General features: G+C 52.1%; 7 protein-coding genes across 7 annotated transcripts; 4 read left to right on the top strand and 3 right to left on the bottom strand.

Annotated features, from left to right (window-relative positions):
- Positions 1 to 2,415: 2,415 nt before the first annotated feature.
- On the top strand, positions 2,416 to 3,987 carry NEUTE1DRAFT_132618 (uncharacterized protein; the record flags this gene model as incomplete). The annotated part of the gene is made up of 2 exons (XM_009857097.1): positions 2,416 to 2,831; positions 2,891 to 3,987. 2 exons carry the CDS (start codon positions 2,416 to 2,418, stop codon positions 3,966 to 3,968), a joined length of 1,494 nt encoding a protein of 497 aa, XP_009855399.1.
- Positions 3,988 to 5,127: 1,140 nt separating this feature from the next.
- NEUTE1DRAFT_125408 (uncharacterized protein) lies at positions 5,128 to 6,970 on the bottom strand (the record flags this gene model as incomplete). Its single annotated transcript, XM_009857096.1, has 2 exons — positions 5,128 to 5,730; positions 5,828 to 6,970. 2 exons carry the CDS (start codon positions 6,968 to 6,970, stop codon positions 5,128 to 5,130), a joined length of 1,746 nt encoding a protein of 581 aa, XP_009855398.1.
- Positions 6,971 to 7,983: 1,013 nt separating this feature from the next.
- On the top strand, positions 7,984 to 8,304 carry NEUTE1DRAFT_18609 (uncharacterized protein; the record flags this gene model as incomplete). The annotated part of the gene is made up of 2 exons (XM_009856612.1): positions 7,984 to 8,193; positions 8,266 to 8,304. Coding segments are annotated over 2 exons (249 nt in total), but the record flags the coding sequence as incomplete, so codon positions are not given.
- Positions 8,305 to 8,488: 184 nt separating this feature from the next.
- On the bottom strand, positions 8,489 to 9,789 carry NEUTE1DRAFT_118524 (uncharacterized protein; the record flags this gene model as incomplete). Its single annotated transcript, XM_009857095.1, has 2 exons — positions 8,489 to 9,401; positions 9,472 to 9,789. 2 exons carry the CDS (start codon positions 9,722 to 9,724, stop codon positions 8,761 to 8,763), a joined length of 894 nt encoding a protein of 297 aa, XP_009855397.1.
- Positions 9,790 to 10,397: 608 nt separating this feature from the next.
- NEUTE1DRAFT_89448 (uncharacterized protein) lies at positions 10,398 to 13,646 on the top strand (the record flags this gene model as incomplete). Its single annotated transcript, XM_009857094.1, has 3 exons — positions 10,398 to 11,517; positions 11,580 to 11,854; positions 11,922 to 13,646. The coding sequence occupies 3 exons, from the start codon at positions 10,398 to 10,400 to the stop codon at positions 13,644 to 13,646; spliced, it is 3,120 nt and encodes a 1,039-aa protein (XP_009855396.1).
- A 1,239-nt stretch (positions 13,647 to 14,885) lies between these two features.
- Positions 14,886 to 15,298, top strand: NEUTE1DRAFT_118523 (uncharacterized protein; the record flags this gene model as incomplete). Its single annotated transcript, XM_009857092.1, has 2 exons — positions 14,886 to 15,142; positions 15,180 to 15,298. The coding sequence occupies 2 exons, from the start codon at positions 15,068 to 15,070 to the stop codon at positions 15,288 to 15,290; spliced, it is 186 nt and encodes a 61-aa protein (XP_009855394.1).
- Positions 15,299 to 15,481: 183 nt separating this feature from the next.
- On the bottom strand, positions 15,482 to 17,599 carry NEUTE1DRAFT_118521 (translation elongation factor eEF-1 alpha chain; the record flags this gene model as incomplete). The annotated part of the gene is made up of 4 exons (XM_009857091.1): positions 15,482 to 16,779; positions 16,839 to 16,977; positions 17,219 to 17,348; positions 17,441 to 17,599. 4 exons carry the CDS (start codon positions 17,443 to 17,445, stop codon positions 15,671 to 15,673), a joined length of 1,383 nt encoding a protein of 460 aa, XP_009855393.1.
- Between the last annotated feature and the right edge of the window lie 1,091 nt (positions 17,600 to 18,690).

Genomic DNA, 18,690 nt, shown 5'->3' with positions numbered 1-18,690 from the left:
CCTGAGGATTACACGCCTTCTATGCCTCCTCCAAACCCTACGAGCCGTCCGAGCTTCTGGAACTGTGGGCGAGAATAGCTTCGAGTGCGTACAACCGCACGTGGCTTCAGCTTTAATACTCTCCGTGCGGCCATATCCACCTTGAGAACACGATGGACAACGGAAAGACGCGTGCACAGCCGTCACTGGCCGACTGAGAAGGGCGCGTACTTCTCTGTGCAACACGAATTCTGTAGAGGGCCGAGGAGGGGAGCATCCAGAGAGCAGTCAAGATTCGATGGTGCGGGATGTCTGCTTGAAGAGTGTTTTCTCTGGCGTCGGCTCGGCCGGTTGTCGAGACTGGGTTAGAGTCTGGACGATCGGTTAGCTTCTCAAGGCATGTGCATAAGGGAATGGTCGGTACCACCTTAGCCCGGCGTTGGACGGTTGGAACAGAATAACATGGGCCATCACCCGCTACAATCTAATAGGGGCCGACCCAAACAGTCCGTGCGATCCGCTTGAAGGTAAAGATATCGCGAAAATGAGTGTCTTCTTGTGCCCTCAGGAAATCAAAGCATACAGACTCCGAGGCGGCGAGACAGCGGGTTGAAGACGCAAGACAGGACAAAGCCAAGGCTTGTGTCTCTTGCGCTTCCCCGGTTTCTGCGTTTCAAATCGGGAATCTTCTTCAACCCATCTCATCTCCAGGGTCGTAGATGGTGATAGGTGGGGAGCTTAGAAACTCTCGCTGGCCCAACCAGGCAGTTGGCACGAAGGTCAAGGGTGTAGCTTGGCCCCCGTCTTTATTTAGTGGTTGCTCTGACCCTGGTCATCCCAGGCTCTGTGCCATGCGACATCCGCCGGGGATTCAACCTCGCCGCCAGCCAATCCGCTTGTCTTGTGCCTGACCAGCGTTTCTTCTGGTCGGGAAGGTCTTCTTTTTTGTTTCTGTTTCTGTTTCTTCTCCGCGCCCAACGTCCTTCTTTCTGCGACTCACCTCCATCGGTCCAAAGTCGTTTGTGATCTCATCGACAGCTGGTTGTCGTCTATCCTCCTCTTCCTTTCCCTCTTACACAACTACAAATATCCATCTCGATTCTTGCTTATTCCCTCCTCCGCGCTGAGCAAGTCTCGCGCGCACTACCGTTTTGTACGGTCACAAACCGCCATCCCGTCGTTTCATCTTGACGTCGTTTCGCCCGAGGCCGTCAAGGTTCACGTAAGTTGTCAGTTCTTTTGCGCCGCAGCTACCACATGCCATTGGACGTGCTGGTCCATTATCATGATATTGTCGAGAACTGTTCGAGGATAAGCAGTACCGCGCGATATTTGGCCGTGGTTTCTGGTTTTTATGGAAGCTGTTGAAAGAGACATCAGTCAGTTTGACCAATCAAGGTTGAAAGTGACGAGGATGAAAAGATATCGCGGACCAAGGAGAACACCAAGAAGAACGAAGATGAAAGGAGTGTACTGACGAAATCAAAATCCAGAGAATATTATACATCTTGCTCCAAAAGTCGTTGGTTGCATCCCGGCTGAGGCTCGAGACCTTTGGTTTCCTTCATTTCATCCGTACTCTGCCTGCCAGTCTCAACTGTTCGACGCCAACTGCCGCTCACCCTTCGCTCGCTCTTCCGAATATTCTGCACCTTCCGTGTTCCTATTCCGTTTTACGAATCACGCCGGTTCTGCCTCGGGATATCGACCGCAAACTGGGTGAGAAGTCCTGACTTTGGAGGGTTAGTTCATGTTATTGGAACAGACCCTTGCATCCTCCAGTAACACTTGCGAAACTGTATTTCGCGCTTGCCCTTCCATCTTCCAATCTCGACAGCCACTGTGATCCAACGCTAGAGATAGGTACCTCTAGCAAAGGTATACAAGTTTTTTTCTAGAGGTAGGCAGCTCCAAGTCAAACTTACCTAGATCAGCTCCTACCCGCTTCGAGGCAATGGAAGGGATTCCCTTCCTTCTTGAGTCCACCAACCAACATAGGTTGGCAGTGAGGCGGCCAGCTGGACTACCTCTACTTATCCTCAAACACTTTCCACTGCAGCCTCTCGCTTTCCTTTCACCATGGTTCGAAAGCTAACCACCATCTTGACAGGCCCACAGCCCGGTCATCGATCGCTTCCTCATCAAAGTTGTCGAACTTGTCTGCTGCCTGCCAACCAACTGACTTAAGGACCAATATTATTTGTCCACCTTTTTCTCTGTGGTCGGCTTTAGTTACCTCTCGACAGGTAGAGTGCATATCGCAGTTGCCGAGGATACAAGTCGACCGCCTTTTTCTGCCGAAGCATACCTACGCAGTCAAAGCTCGACACGCGTCGATCACTTGCATTTCGTCTCTCACCGAGAGCTATGAACCAGTCTCCTGCTCGCCGATCTAGTTTTGGAGGAATGTTACTACGCAGGACCAAGAGTGGCGACATGAAGAAGCAGCAGCAGCAGGCCAAAGCGCAAGAGCTCCAGCGCCAGCGTGATGCTGCACTTCCTCAGTCCCCTCCTCGGCTGCCCGCCCTCTACAACGGAGCCCCCGCTCCCCAACTAGGGCTCGGTACCGAGGCTCGTCCCGATTCACTCGCAATCATCTCAGGAACCACGGACTCGACGGGCGTCGGACACTCATCTAATTACTCTATATCTTCTACTGCTCGTCCATCCATGGAGGCTCCACGCTCATTATACAAAGTCCCTCCGCCTCCCCCCATTCCCAGCGGCTTCGACCCTTACGTCAATGCCACCAGTATGGCGCATCGTGGACGTTACAGCTATGCTAGCAGTGCAGTTAGCACCATCAACAGCCCCAGAAGAGTCCGCAGAAGAAAGGATCCGACTGCCTTCAAGTAAGTGTGATCAAACGACTCGTGCGAGAGCTCCTCGATTCTAACCTTCCACTCAACAGTATCCTCGTTGTCGGTGCCAGCAACTCGGGAAAAACATCGTTCTTGGAGTTCCTCAAGAGTGCCTTGGCACTACCCAAACGGCGGGGAAAGCCCGTTGACCAGCAAGATCACTCTCCGAAACCCTCACCTTCCGGTAACTTCATTCCGCATTATCTCGAAACCGAGTTCGACGGTGAACGCGTCGGATTGACATTGTGGGATTCAGAGGGACTGGAAAAGAATGTTGTTGATTTGCAGCTCCGCGAGCTATCAAGTTTCTTGGAGAGCAAGTTTGAGGAAACATTCGTAGAGGAGATGAAGGTCGTGAGATCGCCTGGTGTACAGGATACCCACATCCACGCCGTCTTCCTCCTCCTCGACCCTGCACGACTTGATCGAAACATCGCAGCCAGCTGGGCCGGCGCTGGCAATATGTTTCTCAACGGCATCAGGCACTCTCCCTCTTCTCGTATCGCGGGGGCTTTGGACGAAGACCTCGATTTGCAAGTTATGCGAACACTCCATGGAAAGACCACGGTGATCCCGGTTATAGCCAAGGCTGATACTATCACAACGAAGCACATGAGCGTGCTAAAGAGGGCGGTCTGGGATAGCCTTAAGAGGGCCAACCTGGATCCTTTGCAGGCCCTTGGACTGGATGAGGAAGATGACGACGACTCCTCTGACCGTATCGATGAAGAAGAAGAGAATCCTGTGTTCGACCACAGTGACACAGAGGAGGCTGTTCATGATGAAGAGCGTCTTACCGCAAAGCAAGGGTCTTCACCCAGCTCTAACCGACACTCTAATGGCTCCGTTCGCCGCCACAAGCCTTCAGAGGAGGCTACTTCCGAGGATGAAATTCCCTTCGTCCCCATGTCGATCATCAGCCCAGATCTCTATGAGCCGGGTGTCATCGGCCGCAAATTCCCCTGGGGTTTTGCGGATCCCTACAATGAAGAGCACTGCGACTTTGTTCGTCTTAAGGATGCCGTCTTCAACGAGTGGCGTTCCGATTTGCGGGAGGCCAGTCGGGAACAGTGGTACGAGAACTGGAGGACGAGCAGGCTGAAGCAACACGGCGCAAAGATCCGTTAGTGTGGTTCTGGCCAGCTATGAGTGCCGATGCCTGTCTGATTGGCCTCTTGTTCCGATACTTCGAAATGGTATCCTTTCCAGTACCATCGGATATCGAATTACGCCATTTCAGACCGAACAGCTGATGGTACCATGCGTCTGAATATACTTTGAGCAGAATGTAGCCCAGCGGCACTGGGATACCCATTTGATAACGCCGGACGTGGAGATTCCGTTCAGCGCATCCATTACTGTATGGTAGTTCCTATTCTTGCCTCGGAGTCTGGCAGTACATGATCAGACGTGGACAGGAGGTAACATGTTATGGAGACAGAGCAGAGAGTGTTTCGATGTGTTTCATGTGTTATGTTTCTGCATGGCTTGTTTGATTGTTTACGGATATGGAATACCCACAGACAGCCCTTTATCTACTTTCTTATTTCGTACACCTATCTTCTTTTCTCGCCGCATGGCACTTGTTCTTTCTTGCTGGTTGTTTTGTATTATGGCATCTGTACGTGCTGATGAGAAAAATGGGAGTGGCAGCATGAAAGGCAGTTTTACTCACAGTGGATGAGCCAGAGAACGGGAGGATATCTAGAAATTAGATGATTAAATATCCTGTTGCTGGTTCGACTCTCAACGGAAGTCATCATCCTTTCTTCAGCAACTCCATATATGGTACTTCTCGTAGTCGTAGCTGTTGCTTTGGAGATTTTCCAGTTCAGAAGGTACGCACGCCTGGCAAATAACCAATTGACGATTTCGATGTAGTGTATTTTCTTCTTCCCCCCATTCCCGTTGCCTAGCTTCGAACTTCAAGTGACTTGTTTGTCTCTTTCTTTCTCCAACCCAAAACAATGATATATAAACACAGGTTGCCGCCCAATGCTTGTTTTCAACCCATCCTTCTTCTCCCAATGTCATACACATATATACGATCAGAAGACAGCAGAAAGGGCTTCTACCATCCCATCCATGTATTCCGTATCCTCCATATCGGTGATGCAAGAGGCGAAAATTTTCCTCCCTTCATGATTCTCGCCTTCCTGAAATTCGTGGCCCCTTTGTATGTGCCGTCGTACACAAGCCTTGCATCTTCCCTCAAACCTCCCTCCTGGTTCAGCCAAGATCAACTTTCCTACTAGCTGTGCCAGTGCCAGCGCTTCTTTTGAATCTCCTAGATTTGCGCCTTAACCTGGTTCGCTTCCTCCCAGTTGCTAATGGCTTCGTCGAACGGGATGACATGATCCTTGATGTTCCTGGCTTTGTACCGAGTCCTAATCTGCAGGAACGGAGGATTCTCGCCGAGTCCGCTGTTGGGGCCGCCGTCGTCGTTGTTGTCATTGTTGTTACGGTTGCGGTTGTTGTAGCTGTCCCTGTCGCCTCTATCCCTGTCTCTATCTCTCGCGCTCGGACCCGACGAGGAGGAGAGCGGCGGCATGGGAAAGTACTCGAGATGTTGGCGGTCGGTGACGATGATGTTCAGCTGCCGGCGCGTGGGCATGTGGATGTTTTCGCGGTGGCCTTGAAAGTTTAGGTCGTAGCATCGCAGAGAGCAGAAGACAGATTCGCACTTGAGCGTGGTCAGACATTCACGGCAGAAGCAGACGGGGCTCGAGGCGTTGGGGTCCGAGTCAACGGGCGACGAAGCGACCGTGCTGGTGCCGTCCATATTAACGTCTTGGTCCGGGTCATAGTGTTGGTGACTGTGGCGGAGAGGGTTGACTTGGACACAGTCGTCTCTGGAGGCGCATTGGTGGTCGGTTTCGATGTGGCTGGGCTAGATGAGGAGGGTTAATAAGGCTGGGCCGAAGATCTGAGGAGCCGTGTACGCCGCCGTCTAAACACATATCTTGAGAAGGAAGAAAAGCACTTACCAGGCCTTCGGTGTTGCATCCCGGCGAACACCACACAGTCTGCCGTTCCCTTACACCTTTTTGCACCAAAACCATACATAAAGGGCAGCTCAGGAAATCCCTAGTCTTGGGCATCTGTCCGCAGTTGTGGCACGCGGGCAGGTTGTAAAGCTCTTCTGGGACCTTGTGCTCCGATATGCTGGCCTTCTTCGTCTTCTGTAGTTCGTATGCCGCCCGAGCTCTCTTCAGATCTTCCAATCGTTTCTTAACCTGGCCGATCTTGGCATGTGCCCCCGTTGCCTCCTTCCTGTCGTCTAATATCCTGTCGATCACCTGGCCCAATGGTGTCCCGTTTTTGAACATGTCGAAGTACTTCTTCTGAGAGCCTTGCAAGTTCTTCTCGTCACCCCCCTGTGCGACTGTGCTGCAAAACGACTTCCTCATAATCTCCACTCGGTCCTCATCGCTCGTTTCTGCAGCGGCAAACTCAGGCGGGAAGCCAGTATCCATCCCCGTCATGGTTGCGTCTCCATTCTCGTCCTTCCCGCCCTGCAGTAGCTTGTCGATATCTTCGGCCAGGCGAAGTACATTCTGATGTGACCGTGCCGCCTGGCGCGCTTGCTGCAGTTCCTCTATCCTCTCGACAATATGATCCTTTGCTGCCGCTGCCGCCGGGTCTGCATCATCCGGGAGGACGGCATCGTCCAGTTTTCCGATGACGGTTCGTAAGAGCCGCACAAGTGAGGATTGTACGACCTCGAGGTACCAACTGTCCCGCTCAGCCTGTACACGGTCGTCGATGGTTCGTGGATCAACTTGATATTCCTTCGCACCAGCTAGCATGGTGTCGATGTCCCGCAAGAAGGAGCGCCGTGTTGTGCACCACTCGCCGGCAGCGGCGGCGCGTGATTGGTGGTAGCGTGCGCGGACGAGGTCCAAGGCCTTTCGGTAGCAGTCCGGGCATGTGACTAGGAATTTCGGTGGTGGTGATGATGATGATGTTGTTGTTGATGATGATACTGATGGGTGAGCACCAGTGGCACTGTTGGAGCGTAAGGAACCGTGTTGTGATATGCATTGCGACCGGATACCGTCAAGGTGTTTGGCAAGTTGCTTATCTCTGCTCACGGTGAGACTGGACAAATATAATAGATCGTCTGCCATGGTGGGACAGACGAGGCCAAAGGCGCGTGTGTGATTCGTAGACTGAATGCCAGTGTCAGGGCCAGTAACAAGGACAATGGTGGCTTGGGTGAGTTGAGTGGTATCAAAAGCTGTAGTTGTAAACTGAACCGATGGTCGCATCCAGTGGAAATGTGCTTTATAAGAACAACCAAAAAGAAAATGGGTATCTTGTAAAGGAAGAGTGGATGGACCAAAGTATTTTGCGTCTGGTTGCGAACATGAAAGAGAGAGAGTTAGTCCTGTCAAAAGTGGTGAAATGTAGGTATGAAAGAAGTTTGTCAAGCCGGCAAAGCTGAATTAGTTGGTCGACAAGCTGGAGAATTGTACCTTGTGTGAGATGGATGGAATTTAGAAATGTACGTGGATGGCTTCACTTCCAACTGGAAACTTCCAGGTTTCTGCCGCTTCGTGAAGACTCAAGGCTGAGGACGGCCGGGAGTTTCAACCTTGAAGTGCCGTCACGTCGAGGTTGCCAATGTCAAGTTGCGTACCTAGTGCCCCCGGCACCGCGTAGTGGTCAAGATGGCCCGGGCCCGGGGGAGTGCAGTCCCAACCTGAAGTCTCCAGTGGGCAACTCCCCCCACCGAGCCCGTTTCACCAGGGTACTCCACCTTTGGCTCCACTGGCAGGTGGTCCGTTCACTGGCTCAAAGGCTTGGCGTTCCAGTTTGCCGCACTGCGCTATGGGAACAAACAACGAAGCCTTGCAGGGCGCAAGCACTTCAGGTCCCGTCGTCGTCCATTGCATCCACTCAGCGCGTATCGCACTGGCGTACAGCGTCCCTGCTTTCCAACTAAATATTCATCGTACCTCTCGACAACGACAACAACAGCAACATCCCGTCATCCCAATCATCATCCTTTCACCCCTTCTTTCCGGATCGAATCATTCAATAAAAGTGTGCTCGGATTTAATCTCATAATGGTGGGACCACGCTGTCTGCTTCCCAGCCCTTCTTCCGGCGCATACTGACCCAAAACCTCAACCATCAACAGGCGGACAAGCTTCGTACCCAACAGGAACTCGAGCGGCTCCAGGCCAAGTACATTGGCACCGGTCACCCAGACACGACGAGCTGGGAGTGGAAAACCAACATCCACCGCGACACGTACTCCAGCATTGTCGGACACCCACCTCTCTTATCGTACATAGCGCTAGCTGAAAATGAGCCTGCGGCCAAGGTCCGCGCAAGACTTATTCGCGTACGTCACCGTTTTATATGTGGAGGGAATCGGGATGTTGCGTCAAGCTAATGTTTGTTCTTTGTCTGTCAGAAAATGCTGCAACCGATGGGACCGCCTCCGCCCAGGGAGGGCGAGGAGCCTATGCTTGTTGACCGAAAGGCCGATGCTTAGAAGCGCATGCTTGAATGGGAAGTGAAACGGAGAAAGAATTCATAATGACCGCCACTGCATACTGTTCTGTGGCTATATCCCTGGTACGGCAATGCGAAAAGGAGATATGCCGAGATTCGCCTTGGGCACAGGACGGACAGCAACAACAACAACAACTGCTTTTAAAACTTACTAGCCTCGATCCTACTACATCGATACGAGTAGCTCACCCGGGCGCTATTCGCTTTGCAAGAACAAATTGCATATGGGGACAAGGAATACCCTATCTCCAGACATTATAATGTCGTAAGGCCTTTACCTTCTTACCCTCCTTATTCATAGCCCACAGGTATTTTAGAACACAGATACCCTAACAACGCCTTGCGCCAATCCAAACAGACGAAACCAGAAAGAATAAAACCCAGATAGGAGCGCCTACCCCCGTCTTCCTCGTCTAGTACTCGGGCCGGGCTCCGGCTCGTCGTTTCCTTCCGCGTCTTCCTCTTCCTCATCCTCTTGGATTGTGGCCGGAGCTCGATCCGCCGCTGCTGACCTTGGCGGCTTCCTCTCCTTCACCTTCAAACTAGCTTGGAGCTTCCTCTCCAGATCCTCGTTTGGTCGGCCGCCGCCATAGACTTCTCGGACCACGGCAGCAATGGCTTCATTGTCCACTTCCACCTTGCCACGAGGCCCAACGTGCCAGGTAATCGCATCGTCGTCTCCCGCATTTTTGTTGTCCGCAACCCTCACAAGGTAACCCTGCTTAGTCATACGCTGGAGGACTAGCTCGGTTTTCTCGCTCGGCGCATTTTCGTTGTTGGGGTTGGAACTTGGCATGTTCTCGGCCGCATTGAGACGGGTGAGGTATCGTCGCAGGCGCGGATCACTTAGCTCGCCACCACTGAGTGTGATGATGGCAATGAGCATTGTGTAGATACCGATATATGCAGCTTCGCCATCAGCCGACTGGACTTTGGACGGGGCGATGATGTCGGGAACTCTGAGGCACTCGGGCAAGACCGAAACGAGCATGTAAGAGTTTGATGTGGGCTCCTTCTGACTCTGGGATTTCGTGGCTGAGAAACACGAAAGAAGTTAGCAGATCTTGAGAGAGAAAGACAACTTGACTACAGGCCGTGAATACACCTTTTCTCTTCTGCTCAACCGTCAAAAGGTTCCTGTCCTTGGTGGGCAGCTCGACCATCTCCATGCCAAATGTAGCTCGCAGCTGCTTCTGGGCCCCAGCAAACACCTTCTTAAACTCCCGACCGTGGATACCGAGGACTCTTTCTTTGATGCCGTCTCTGCGGATCGGTGTTCTGGAGTATTCGCAAGCGAGGGCATATCGCACCAGCTTCTTGATGAGCTGGCTTGTCTCGCCTCGCTCGACACCGTGCATGTGGTCCACCTCAGAATTTCCGTCGTCCGCGGGGCTGTCGAGGCGTTGATGGACATCTTCGTCTTCATCGGACTCGGCGGCCTATAAATTGCGCTTGTTAGTTCACTCCGAATCCAATATGGTGGTTGGCAATGTTCTGTGCCATATATCCCGTACCTGTCGGCGCTGGCGCTGTGTTGGTGGCATGATCTCCGGTCCACCCCACAAATGCTGAGTGTGCAATGGGTGCGATGCGAATGCTTCAAGAGATAGAGTGATCGTATGTTGACTTGAGACAAGACGTGGTGCGAGGCTCAAATGATGAGTAGCACAGGTATTTTAGTAATCAAGTACTGTCCTGTTATCTGGAGGGGCAAGGAATGAGGGGAAATCGCAAGGTCCTGTTCAAGTTGTCAGATGTACACTACGTAAATGGTGTCAGTGAAGTTGCATGCAGTAAGTCGCGCCAGGTCGCGTCTGGTATGCAGCACATGCAGGGTCCTTGCCTGCCGGGAGGTTGCGATCAGAGATTCGCGCCCCACCTAAAATTCATCAGTCGCCCGGCCTCGATGTTGCCGGCAAGAGTCCTCCACCCATCCCGATCGCCATTGAGATGTTGTGAAGTGATTTGGGAAAGTATAGCGTGTTGTATTCCTCTTGTTATACTTGGTCTTTTCTTCCCATTTTGTTTCAGATGCTCAGTCGAAAGGTCGGCGGCAGCTTTGTTTGCCTGCGATGCCGCTTGCAACTCGCCGGTGCCGCAACCACCTTGACGACCAGAAGGCCGCTACCATTTGAACCACCAACGGCAACGCGCGCCGCCGCTGTTACTCCCACTCCTGCTGCACCCTTTGCCAACAGACGGCACTATACCTCAGACCGAGCCGATGCCGCCGAGACCAGCAGGCAACGTAGCAAGGGAACCGATGCGCCTGACGAACCGAACCGAAAACATGACCTATTCAATCCAGAACCCTTCCACGGCACGGCCGATCAGGGTCGTGCGGACCCGGCGGATATAACCAGACAAATCATTCAGGGCTTCGATGCCGTCGACAGCGAGCTCCAGAGCAACCGGGAAGAAGAGACCGCTTCATCTAGCACCGAAAATGGCACTCAACATGGCGATGGAGCACAGGGGCCCAATATAATAAGATACTCGCCGGCGGAAAGAAGAGAAAGGAAACAGGAGACGTTGGTCAGGCACAAGGGTCAGAGGATGGCTGTCAAGCAGGAAGACCTAACTGTCGGCATGTTAGGGAAGCCCTCGCAAGTGGTTGTCCTTCGCAGTCGAGGCAAACTGAGTAAGCGCCAAACACCACAGGTTACGCCAGCTCCTGCGCATGCCGCCGTGGTTGATCTTGAGGAGTCTTTGGAGAAACATGATCTGTATCCCGTGGAGGAGGAAATTCTCGAGAACATACAGGAACTCCGGCCTGAAGAGGCTGTCCTTACCGGAAAGCAGTTCGCGGAGCTCTTGGAGACGCTTTACACAAGCTTTACCAGTCGGCAACTGGAACAATATCTTATCCATCATGCGGAAGCCCAACAAGTGCTGTCGAAGCCCCTTGCAGAGGATCCCCCTTGGATCGTCAGGCGCTATCCTTGGATTCCCGCCGTTGAGGGCGCCATGACGCCCTACGACTACAGACACCCTACGTTGCGCGGATACTACGGTTCGGACACAAAGCCGAAGCAGAAGCTTGCCCTGCGGATTATGCTTGAGTGCTGGGAGCTGGCTTCCCACGATATCATTGACGGCCAAGGCCACTTGGTCGTGAGTCTGCGTGATACCGAGTTTTCACTTTTGATGCGTACGTAAATTCCTGGTCAGCATTCTTGCCAAATCGTAACTAACCCTTACTCAAAATGCCAGTTGGATCGAGGAGATGGCTCGCCGATATTTCGCGAAATTCCCTGATTGCTGGTCAGAAGATCGAACTCATTCCTTCGAGTAACGCGATTTGTATCAACGCGCCAAAGGCCATGAGTGAACTCGTTCTTTCTGAAGTCAACAGAGTTCTCGAGCATGCAAAGACCATCAGCCTTGACCTTAGTCTCGTTACCAAACAGGCCAAGAACCCAGCAGTTCTTAAGTCAGTAGGTGATGTTACTCACTCTGTGGTTCGCCTCGACCCAGCGGGTGACAAGGTAAGTTGCCGGTGTACCATCTTCCTTACTCCTCGGCCAAGTGCTTACCGTTTTCGACTATTATCAGATTAATGTTACCTGGGTTGACATGCCTGGGCGGAACGAAACCTTGGAGAACATGGCCGACATTGTCCTACGCTTCCTTCTTGTTGCTTTTGGCCAGAAGCCGCGTACCGAGCATATTACCCTGACCCTTCCCCCTTCCGCGACAGAAAGCGGCCGCTACCTTGTCGAGCCCAACTGTCAACCGAAGCTCCCCTGGCAGGAACGGATCAAGCTGTGGGCGAGGTGGATCGCGGCGGTGCCCAAGGCAGGATCTTCCTCTACAGGCGTAAAGATACCCCCCGATATTCTTCCACACCCACTCAACCTGGCTAAGGAAGCACCTCGCCATCGGCAGCTCGAGGCTTCATTCCCCGAGTTGCACACGGGCCAGAGCGCGAAGGGGTGGTCGGAAGTACCGGAGACAGATACCCGTGCCATTTTCGGCCATGTCCTCCATGCTGCGTCTCGATCGCCGGACCCGGCGCAAGCCCAGCGTAGCCGTATTGCCGGGTCGGCTTCCACCTCTGGCTTCCCAAGCCGTCTCGATACTTCTCTCAGCCGAACCTTCATGCCTGTGCTCCCTCCGATTTCTGAACTAAAGTTCGCCAACAACCTCAAGACTCAGGGACTCTACCACTCTGATATCGTCATGCGCTTCGTACCTGCCCCGGAGCAGCCCGGTCCCATCAAGGCCACGTCTGCTCCCGACCTAGAGCTGGTTCTTGAAGCTGACCATCGCGAGATCAAGGGTTTCAGCTCTCTTCGCGCCATCACTGAGTCTTTCACAGGAGACGTCATTTGTCCCAGTTCGCCAATCGATGTCCGACTCAAGCAGCGCCGCCATTATACCATGGACGTCAGAAGCATAGGCGAGTGCGGACCTATCGTTGAATTCGTGAAGAAATCGGACTTGCGTCCTTGGGATGGAAAGCTCAAGACCCCATCTTCGATCGAAGCATTGCCACTACCTAAGCGCCTCTTGTCCGGGCCATCTACCAGAAGTATTGACGAAGAAGACGTTCCCGTTAAGTATCTCTTCGCGGGTATGGAGATCCATAGGCGCGTGGCAGCCGATTACAAGGGTTTCACTGCCACGTACCGATCCATTGAGGCTGGTCAGCGCGGTGGCAAGTACGCCGAGCTCTCCGTGGATGCAGTTCGTGCCGAGGTGACCCGAGCACTTGGTCCCAATAATCTTCAGGAGCTCAGAAAGGGTCCTCTTCCTCCCAACCTTGGCGAAGCCGCCAAACTTGACCCCACTGCTGTGCCTGGCGGCAGTGCTACCATTACTCCCCTCAACGGGCATATGTCGCAAGGCCACCTTAAGCCCGTCACCCCTGAAGAAAGGGGAATTAACTGGAAGTCTGGCATCACGCTTGATGAGGCAGAATTTCGTGAGCTCCTTGAGTCGGACAAAGAGTCTGTTTCGGGGATGAAGAAGGCCAGCCGATCCGCCGCCGCACAGGAAGCAGCGGATGAGCTCAATAACCTTGATCTCGAGGATATGGAGGGCCGCGACCCTGGTGCTCCAGGAAAGCAAGAGTTCAAGAGTGCTCTCGAAGAGGAGATCAAGAAGGATGAGTGGCTAGATGAGCTACCTCCTCTCCAAAGGAAGGATGGAGAGGAGTCGGTCGTTGATGACTCTGATCCCTGGGACGGTAACGACCCCAAGCATCTCAATGCGTTCCTGGATGTTGTTGAGGATATTGTCAGCGGCAGAGCACCACCTGCTTGGCAAGGGAGGTAATCTTAGTTGTGTGGAGTGATGAGTTGTGTCGAAACACACACACACATATGTATACATATATATATATATATACGGGGTTGGAAAAAAACTAAACGGCAAAAGGGAAAAGGGCCTTGGGATTTGTGTGGAACGGAGCGATCTTCAATTTGTTCTGGCATGGTTTTATCAAAAATTGGTACAACAGGGAATCCAATAGCTGTATGAATTGTGTAAGATGTTCGAGTTCAGATACGGAACGGTTAGACGGGTGGAGGAAATATCTCCTGGGATAAGATATGATGTCAAGATAAATGCAATGCACATAACAGCAACACTTGTGTTGATCAACCATTCTAAGATATGCATACTCACCACGTATTATATTCACACTAATTGTTGAAAAACGCAATTAATTCCATGGCTTAAAACCATCATCTCAGCAGACACATAGCGTCCCAAGCAACGCCAATTTGTGCAAAAATCTCAAGCTTGTACGCAACTCCGATTCCCATTACAAGTCATCAAACTCCATTTCCTCTACAGTAAATATACACAGTTGCCTATATCTTTCACATTCTTTAGCAAGCTGCAAACAAAGAACAAATCGACAGAAACCGTGACCATCAAGCATCTCAAGGCCCATCTTCGTCATCATCATAGTTGAGTAGAACGTCGAAGGCGCTTAGAAAACTAGAAATTAATCACTGGTCATGTCTCATGATAGTGAAAATCGGAAACCGCATCTGATCAAGTTCTATGATTGCAGTGCAATGTCCACATGTCTTCCCAACCTACATCTTCAATCCACCTACCTGTTCATGACGACAATAAAAGGAGTGATAATGGGGGGGGGGGGGGGGGGGGGAAGGAAACATAACCCGCAAATATAATGAGCCGTAGCTGCATCATTCATAGATAGATAGTTTCATCTTCTCATGGGCACGCTCTCCCATCCCTCTTCGCCTAGAAATACCCCTTTCCTAGCTGGTGAGATAGCAGTACCCTGTCCACCGGGAGTTGCAACACGCCCAGTCTGGGCCTTGGGAGGAACAATGACTGAAGGAAGAGAAGAAAGGATATCCGATGACGTTGCACATATACTTTGCTAGGCTTCTCTTTATGCTATATGTATCTTTTCCCTGGTTGATCGAGTAATGACTGCCGTGCCCAATTGAACAACTGAAGCACGGAATGGTGGTAAAGCTCAACAAACAAGGTAACAACATCGAGATGAGGGTTTGATCAACACATGGAGACTCGGTAGAAGAGAGTAATTGAGTAAAATAAGACATCGGAAGCCAGGAAATGATCTGCAGAGCGTTTCGCAGATGACAACATCGATTGGAACAGCAAATTGCTACCATCAGTTGTTCATTGGAATTGCAGCAAAATAAACAATACGAAGGTCGACTCCGACTAAGGAGAGCACAGGACGTCCCGATATGCCTGACAAATCTAAGAGTGAAAAGGTGACAGTAAAAAGGAGACAGGAGATGTATCAGCGAGCGTCAGTAGATGTACTTGACAAACCATGGTTCGACAAGCTGTTTACAGTTATACAGAAGACTTCGGATGTTCAGTGAATCACTGGGAGATAGGCGAGACGAACGAGATCGACGATGGGCGCGCAAGGAATCCAAATATATGACCAACACGGAGGTATGAATGTGCAGAAAGATCATTGATGTAGGTGTGCAGGCAACCAACAAACTGTTAACAAATGCATAGCCAGTAGACGAAGAAGGCCGAAACAGAAGGAGAAGGTGGAGACCTCGAATAGGTGGAGAAGGTGGAGACCTCGAATAGGTGGAGAACAAGAGCACGACACAGCAAGAAAGCACAGAAGGGGACGTTTGTGTTGCTTGTTCATGGGGAATCATCATTTTGTAGTCATTATCTAGCCTCTATCTTGTCCTCAGCACAGGAGGTTTTGTATCCGTCGTAAAATCCCAGACCAAGCCTCTCATCATTGTGCCCAAAACAACCGAGTGCTCATGCAACGCAAGGAGATTCGTAAGTTTTTTGCTTGGTCAAGAAGAAATAATTTACTTCTTGGCGGCCTTGGCAGCGGACTTGGTGACCTTGCCAGCGGCAGCGGTGGACTTGTCGACGGCCTTGATGACACCGACGGCGACGGTCTGACGCATGTCACGGACGGCGAAACGGCCGAGGGGAGGGTAGTCGGTGAAAGCCTCAACGCACATGGGCTTGGAGGGAATCATCTTGACGATGGCAGCATCACCAGACTTGATGAACTTGGGGGAGGCCTCAACAGCCTTACCAGTACGGCGGTCGATCTTCTCGAGGAGCTCGGCGAACTTGCAGGCAATGTGGGCAGTGTGGCAGTCGAGGACGGGGGCGTAGCCGGCACCGACCTGACCGGGGTGGTTGAGAACGATAACCTGGGCGGTGAAAGAGGCGGCGCCAGCAGGGGGGTCGTTCTTGGAGTCACCGGCAACGTTACCACGGCGGATATCCTTGACGGAAACGTTCTTCACGTTGAAGCCGACGTTGTCACCGGGGACACCCTGAGCAAGCTGCTCGTGGTGCATCTCGACGGACTTGACTTCAGTGGTGACGTTGGAAGGAGCGAAGGTAACGACCATACCGGGCTTGAGGACACCAGTCTCGATACGGCCGACGGGCACTGTGCCGATACCACCGATCTTGTAGACATCCTGGAGGGGAAGACGGAGGGGCTTGTCGGTAGGACGCTTGGGGGGCTCAATGGCGTCGATGGCCTCGAGGAGGGTCTTGCCAGTGGCCTTGCCGGCCTTGGTCTCCTTCTCCCAACCCTTGTACCAGGGGCAGTTGGTGGAGGGCTCAAGCATGTTGTCGCCGTTGAAGCCGGAGATGGGGACGAAAGCGACACCAGCGGGGTTGTAGCCAACCTTCTTGATGAAGTTCTTGGTCTCCTTGATGATCTCCTCGAAACGAGTCTGGGACCACTGGGTGGTGTCCATCTTGTTGATGGCAACGATGAGCTGCTTGACACCGAGGGTGTAGGCGAGCAGAGCGTGCTCACGGGTCTGGCCATCCTTGGAGATACCAGCCTCGAACTCACCAGTACCGGCGGCAATGATGAGAATAGCGCAATCAGCCTGGGAGGTACCAGTGATCATGTTCTTGATGAAATCACGATGACCGGGGGCATCTGTTGAGGTAATGAATTAGCATGAGTTGGAATGGATGCAAGGCTACAGTGCGACATACCGATGACGGTGACGTAGTACTTGGGAGTCTCGAACTTCCAGAGGGCGATATCGATGGTGATACCACGCTCACGCTCGGCCTTGAGCTTGTCAAGAACCCAGGCATACTTGAAGGAACCCTTGCCGAGCTCAGCGGCTTCCTGTAGTTGATAGTCAGCATCATGTCGAGTGTACATGAGTTGGAGTTGCTTGGTGTTGTTTGAACGCGGGGTAAGTGGGTCTGTGCGCAGCCAAGCGAAAATCTTTGAGCCCCAACCCCACCATGAGAAGGTGAGGGGTTGCCACAAAGCCAAACCAGCGGGGAAAGGCCCAAAGACAGCAGGGTGGCAGAGCAGAAGGGAATGGCGATGTGAATGGTGAGCTGAGCAGATGGTGACTGACCTTCTCGAACTTCTCGATTGTACGCTTGTCGATACCACCGCACTTGTAGATCAAGTGACCGGTAGTGGTGGACTTGCCGGAATCGACGTGGCCGATAACGACGACGTTGATGTGAGTCTTGTCCTCCTTGCTGTGGCAGTTGTTAGCAAATGATGCGTAGAGCGACTGCACCGCGCGCGATCTGATTGATAGCGACGACAAGGTGATGATGGATTAACGTACCCCATTTTGACGGTTGATGTGCTGACTGGCGACTTTGCGCTAGAAATGTGAAAGTGGCAGGAGATTGCTTGAATCAGGTATGCCGACGAAGAGAGGAAGAGGAAGAAAAGCTTGAAATAGTTTGGAGGAGGGTTGAGATTTTAAGTCCAGTGGGGAGGGCAAAAAAATGGACTTGATGGGGCCGGGTCTGCCTGCAGGAGCCCGGGCACAAAAAAAATGGAATGAAAAAGTGGAGCTAGCCCTCAAAATCGTCGAAACTTTGACCTCCCTTGTTCATGCCGCGCCTTGCCGTCCCATGCGTGACCCTTCACGTACCGACTTATTGTTTGCTGGGTACCGTTCACAGCCCCTCAAACGCTATTCAATCGCATTCACTACTACACTACCCTAGCCAAAGTGGATTTTTCTTGAAAATGTACCGTCTGATTTCTATTTATCAGAGTGATTTTGTTGCCTTCATCGCACCCATCACCGAAATCTCGTCTGATCAGAAATTGCACACAAAAACGGTGATCTGGTTCAGTTTGCAAAAATCAGCCAGTCTGATAACAACTGTTGGTATGCTGCAATTGGTCATCCTATACACGTAGTGAGCTTTTCCCCTTCCGACTGGGTGCCTGCCTGCCTTGCCCCTCTATTTCACTGCCCCTCCTTTCGGCTGAGAATTTGCTGAGTTGTGAAGCACCAGTTTGCCCCTCCAATAGAGTCTCGATGCCGATCCCTGGCTTTCGCCTCACCCTTCACCCCTCGCTACACACGCATTTGCGGTGAGTGCTGCCGGAAACGATATGGACAAGCGACTGTTGATGAAATTTTTTTTTTCCTACGCTACCCACAAGCTTCACTTTAGACTAGTGTAGTTCAGTGGTCACGGTGGATATGTACGTTATTATTGATATGAGGGTACTCCATGGGATCGCCTGCGTCGTAGCCGTGAAGGGCTCATGCAGTTTGGGCTTTGGCGCATCTAGCTTCCAGCCCAACCACAGGCGAAACGACAATGGATCTAACGAGTTTCTCTAGCGGCCGGCGCGACTCAAAATTTTTTGATTCGCTGGTGAGGCACACCCCGCAGCGTTGCCGCACAAGGGCAGTACTGCTTTCCAACCTTGTTGACCGCGAACGTTCCCATGTATCTACGTACGTCGACGTTGAGATATTGTGAAAGCGTGGCCATGGATGTCACCCTGTCCGGCCTTTTCTTGAATCTCATTCGGGTCTTGAATCATGCTTCTCTCACTTCGCATTTC

The sequence above is a fragment of the Neurospora tetrasperma genome, assembly GCF_000213175.1.
Source record: "Neurospora tetrasperma FGSC 2508 unplaced genomic scaffold NEUTE1scaffold_81, whole genome shotgun sequence".
NCBI lineage: Eukaryota > Fungi > Ascomycota > Sordariomycetes > Sordariales > Sordariaceae > Neurospora > Neurospora tetrasperma.
This window is presented reverse-complemented; position numbering and strand designations above follow the sequence as displayed.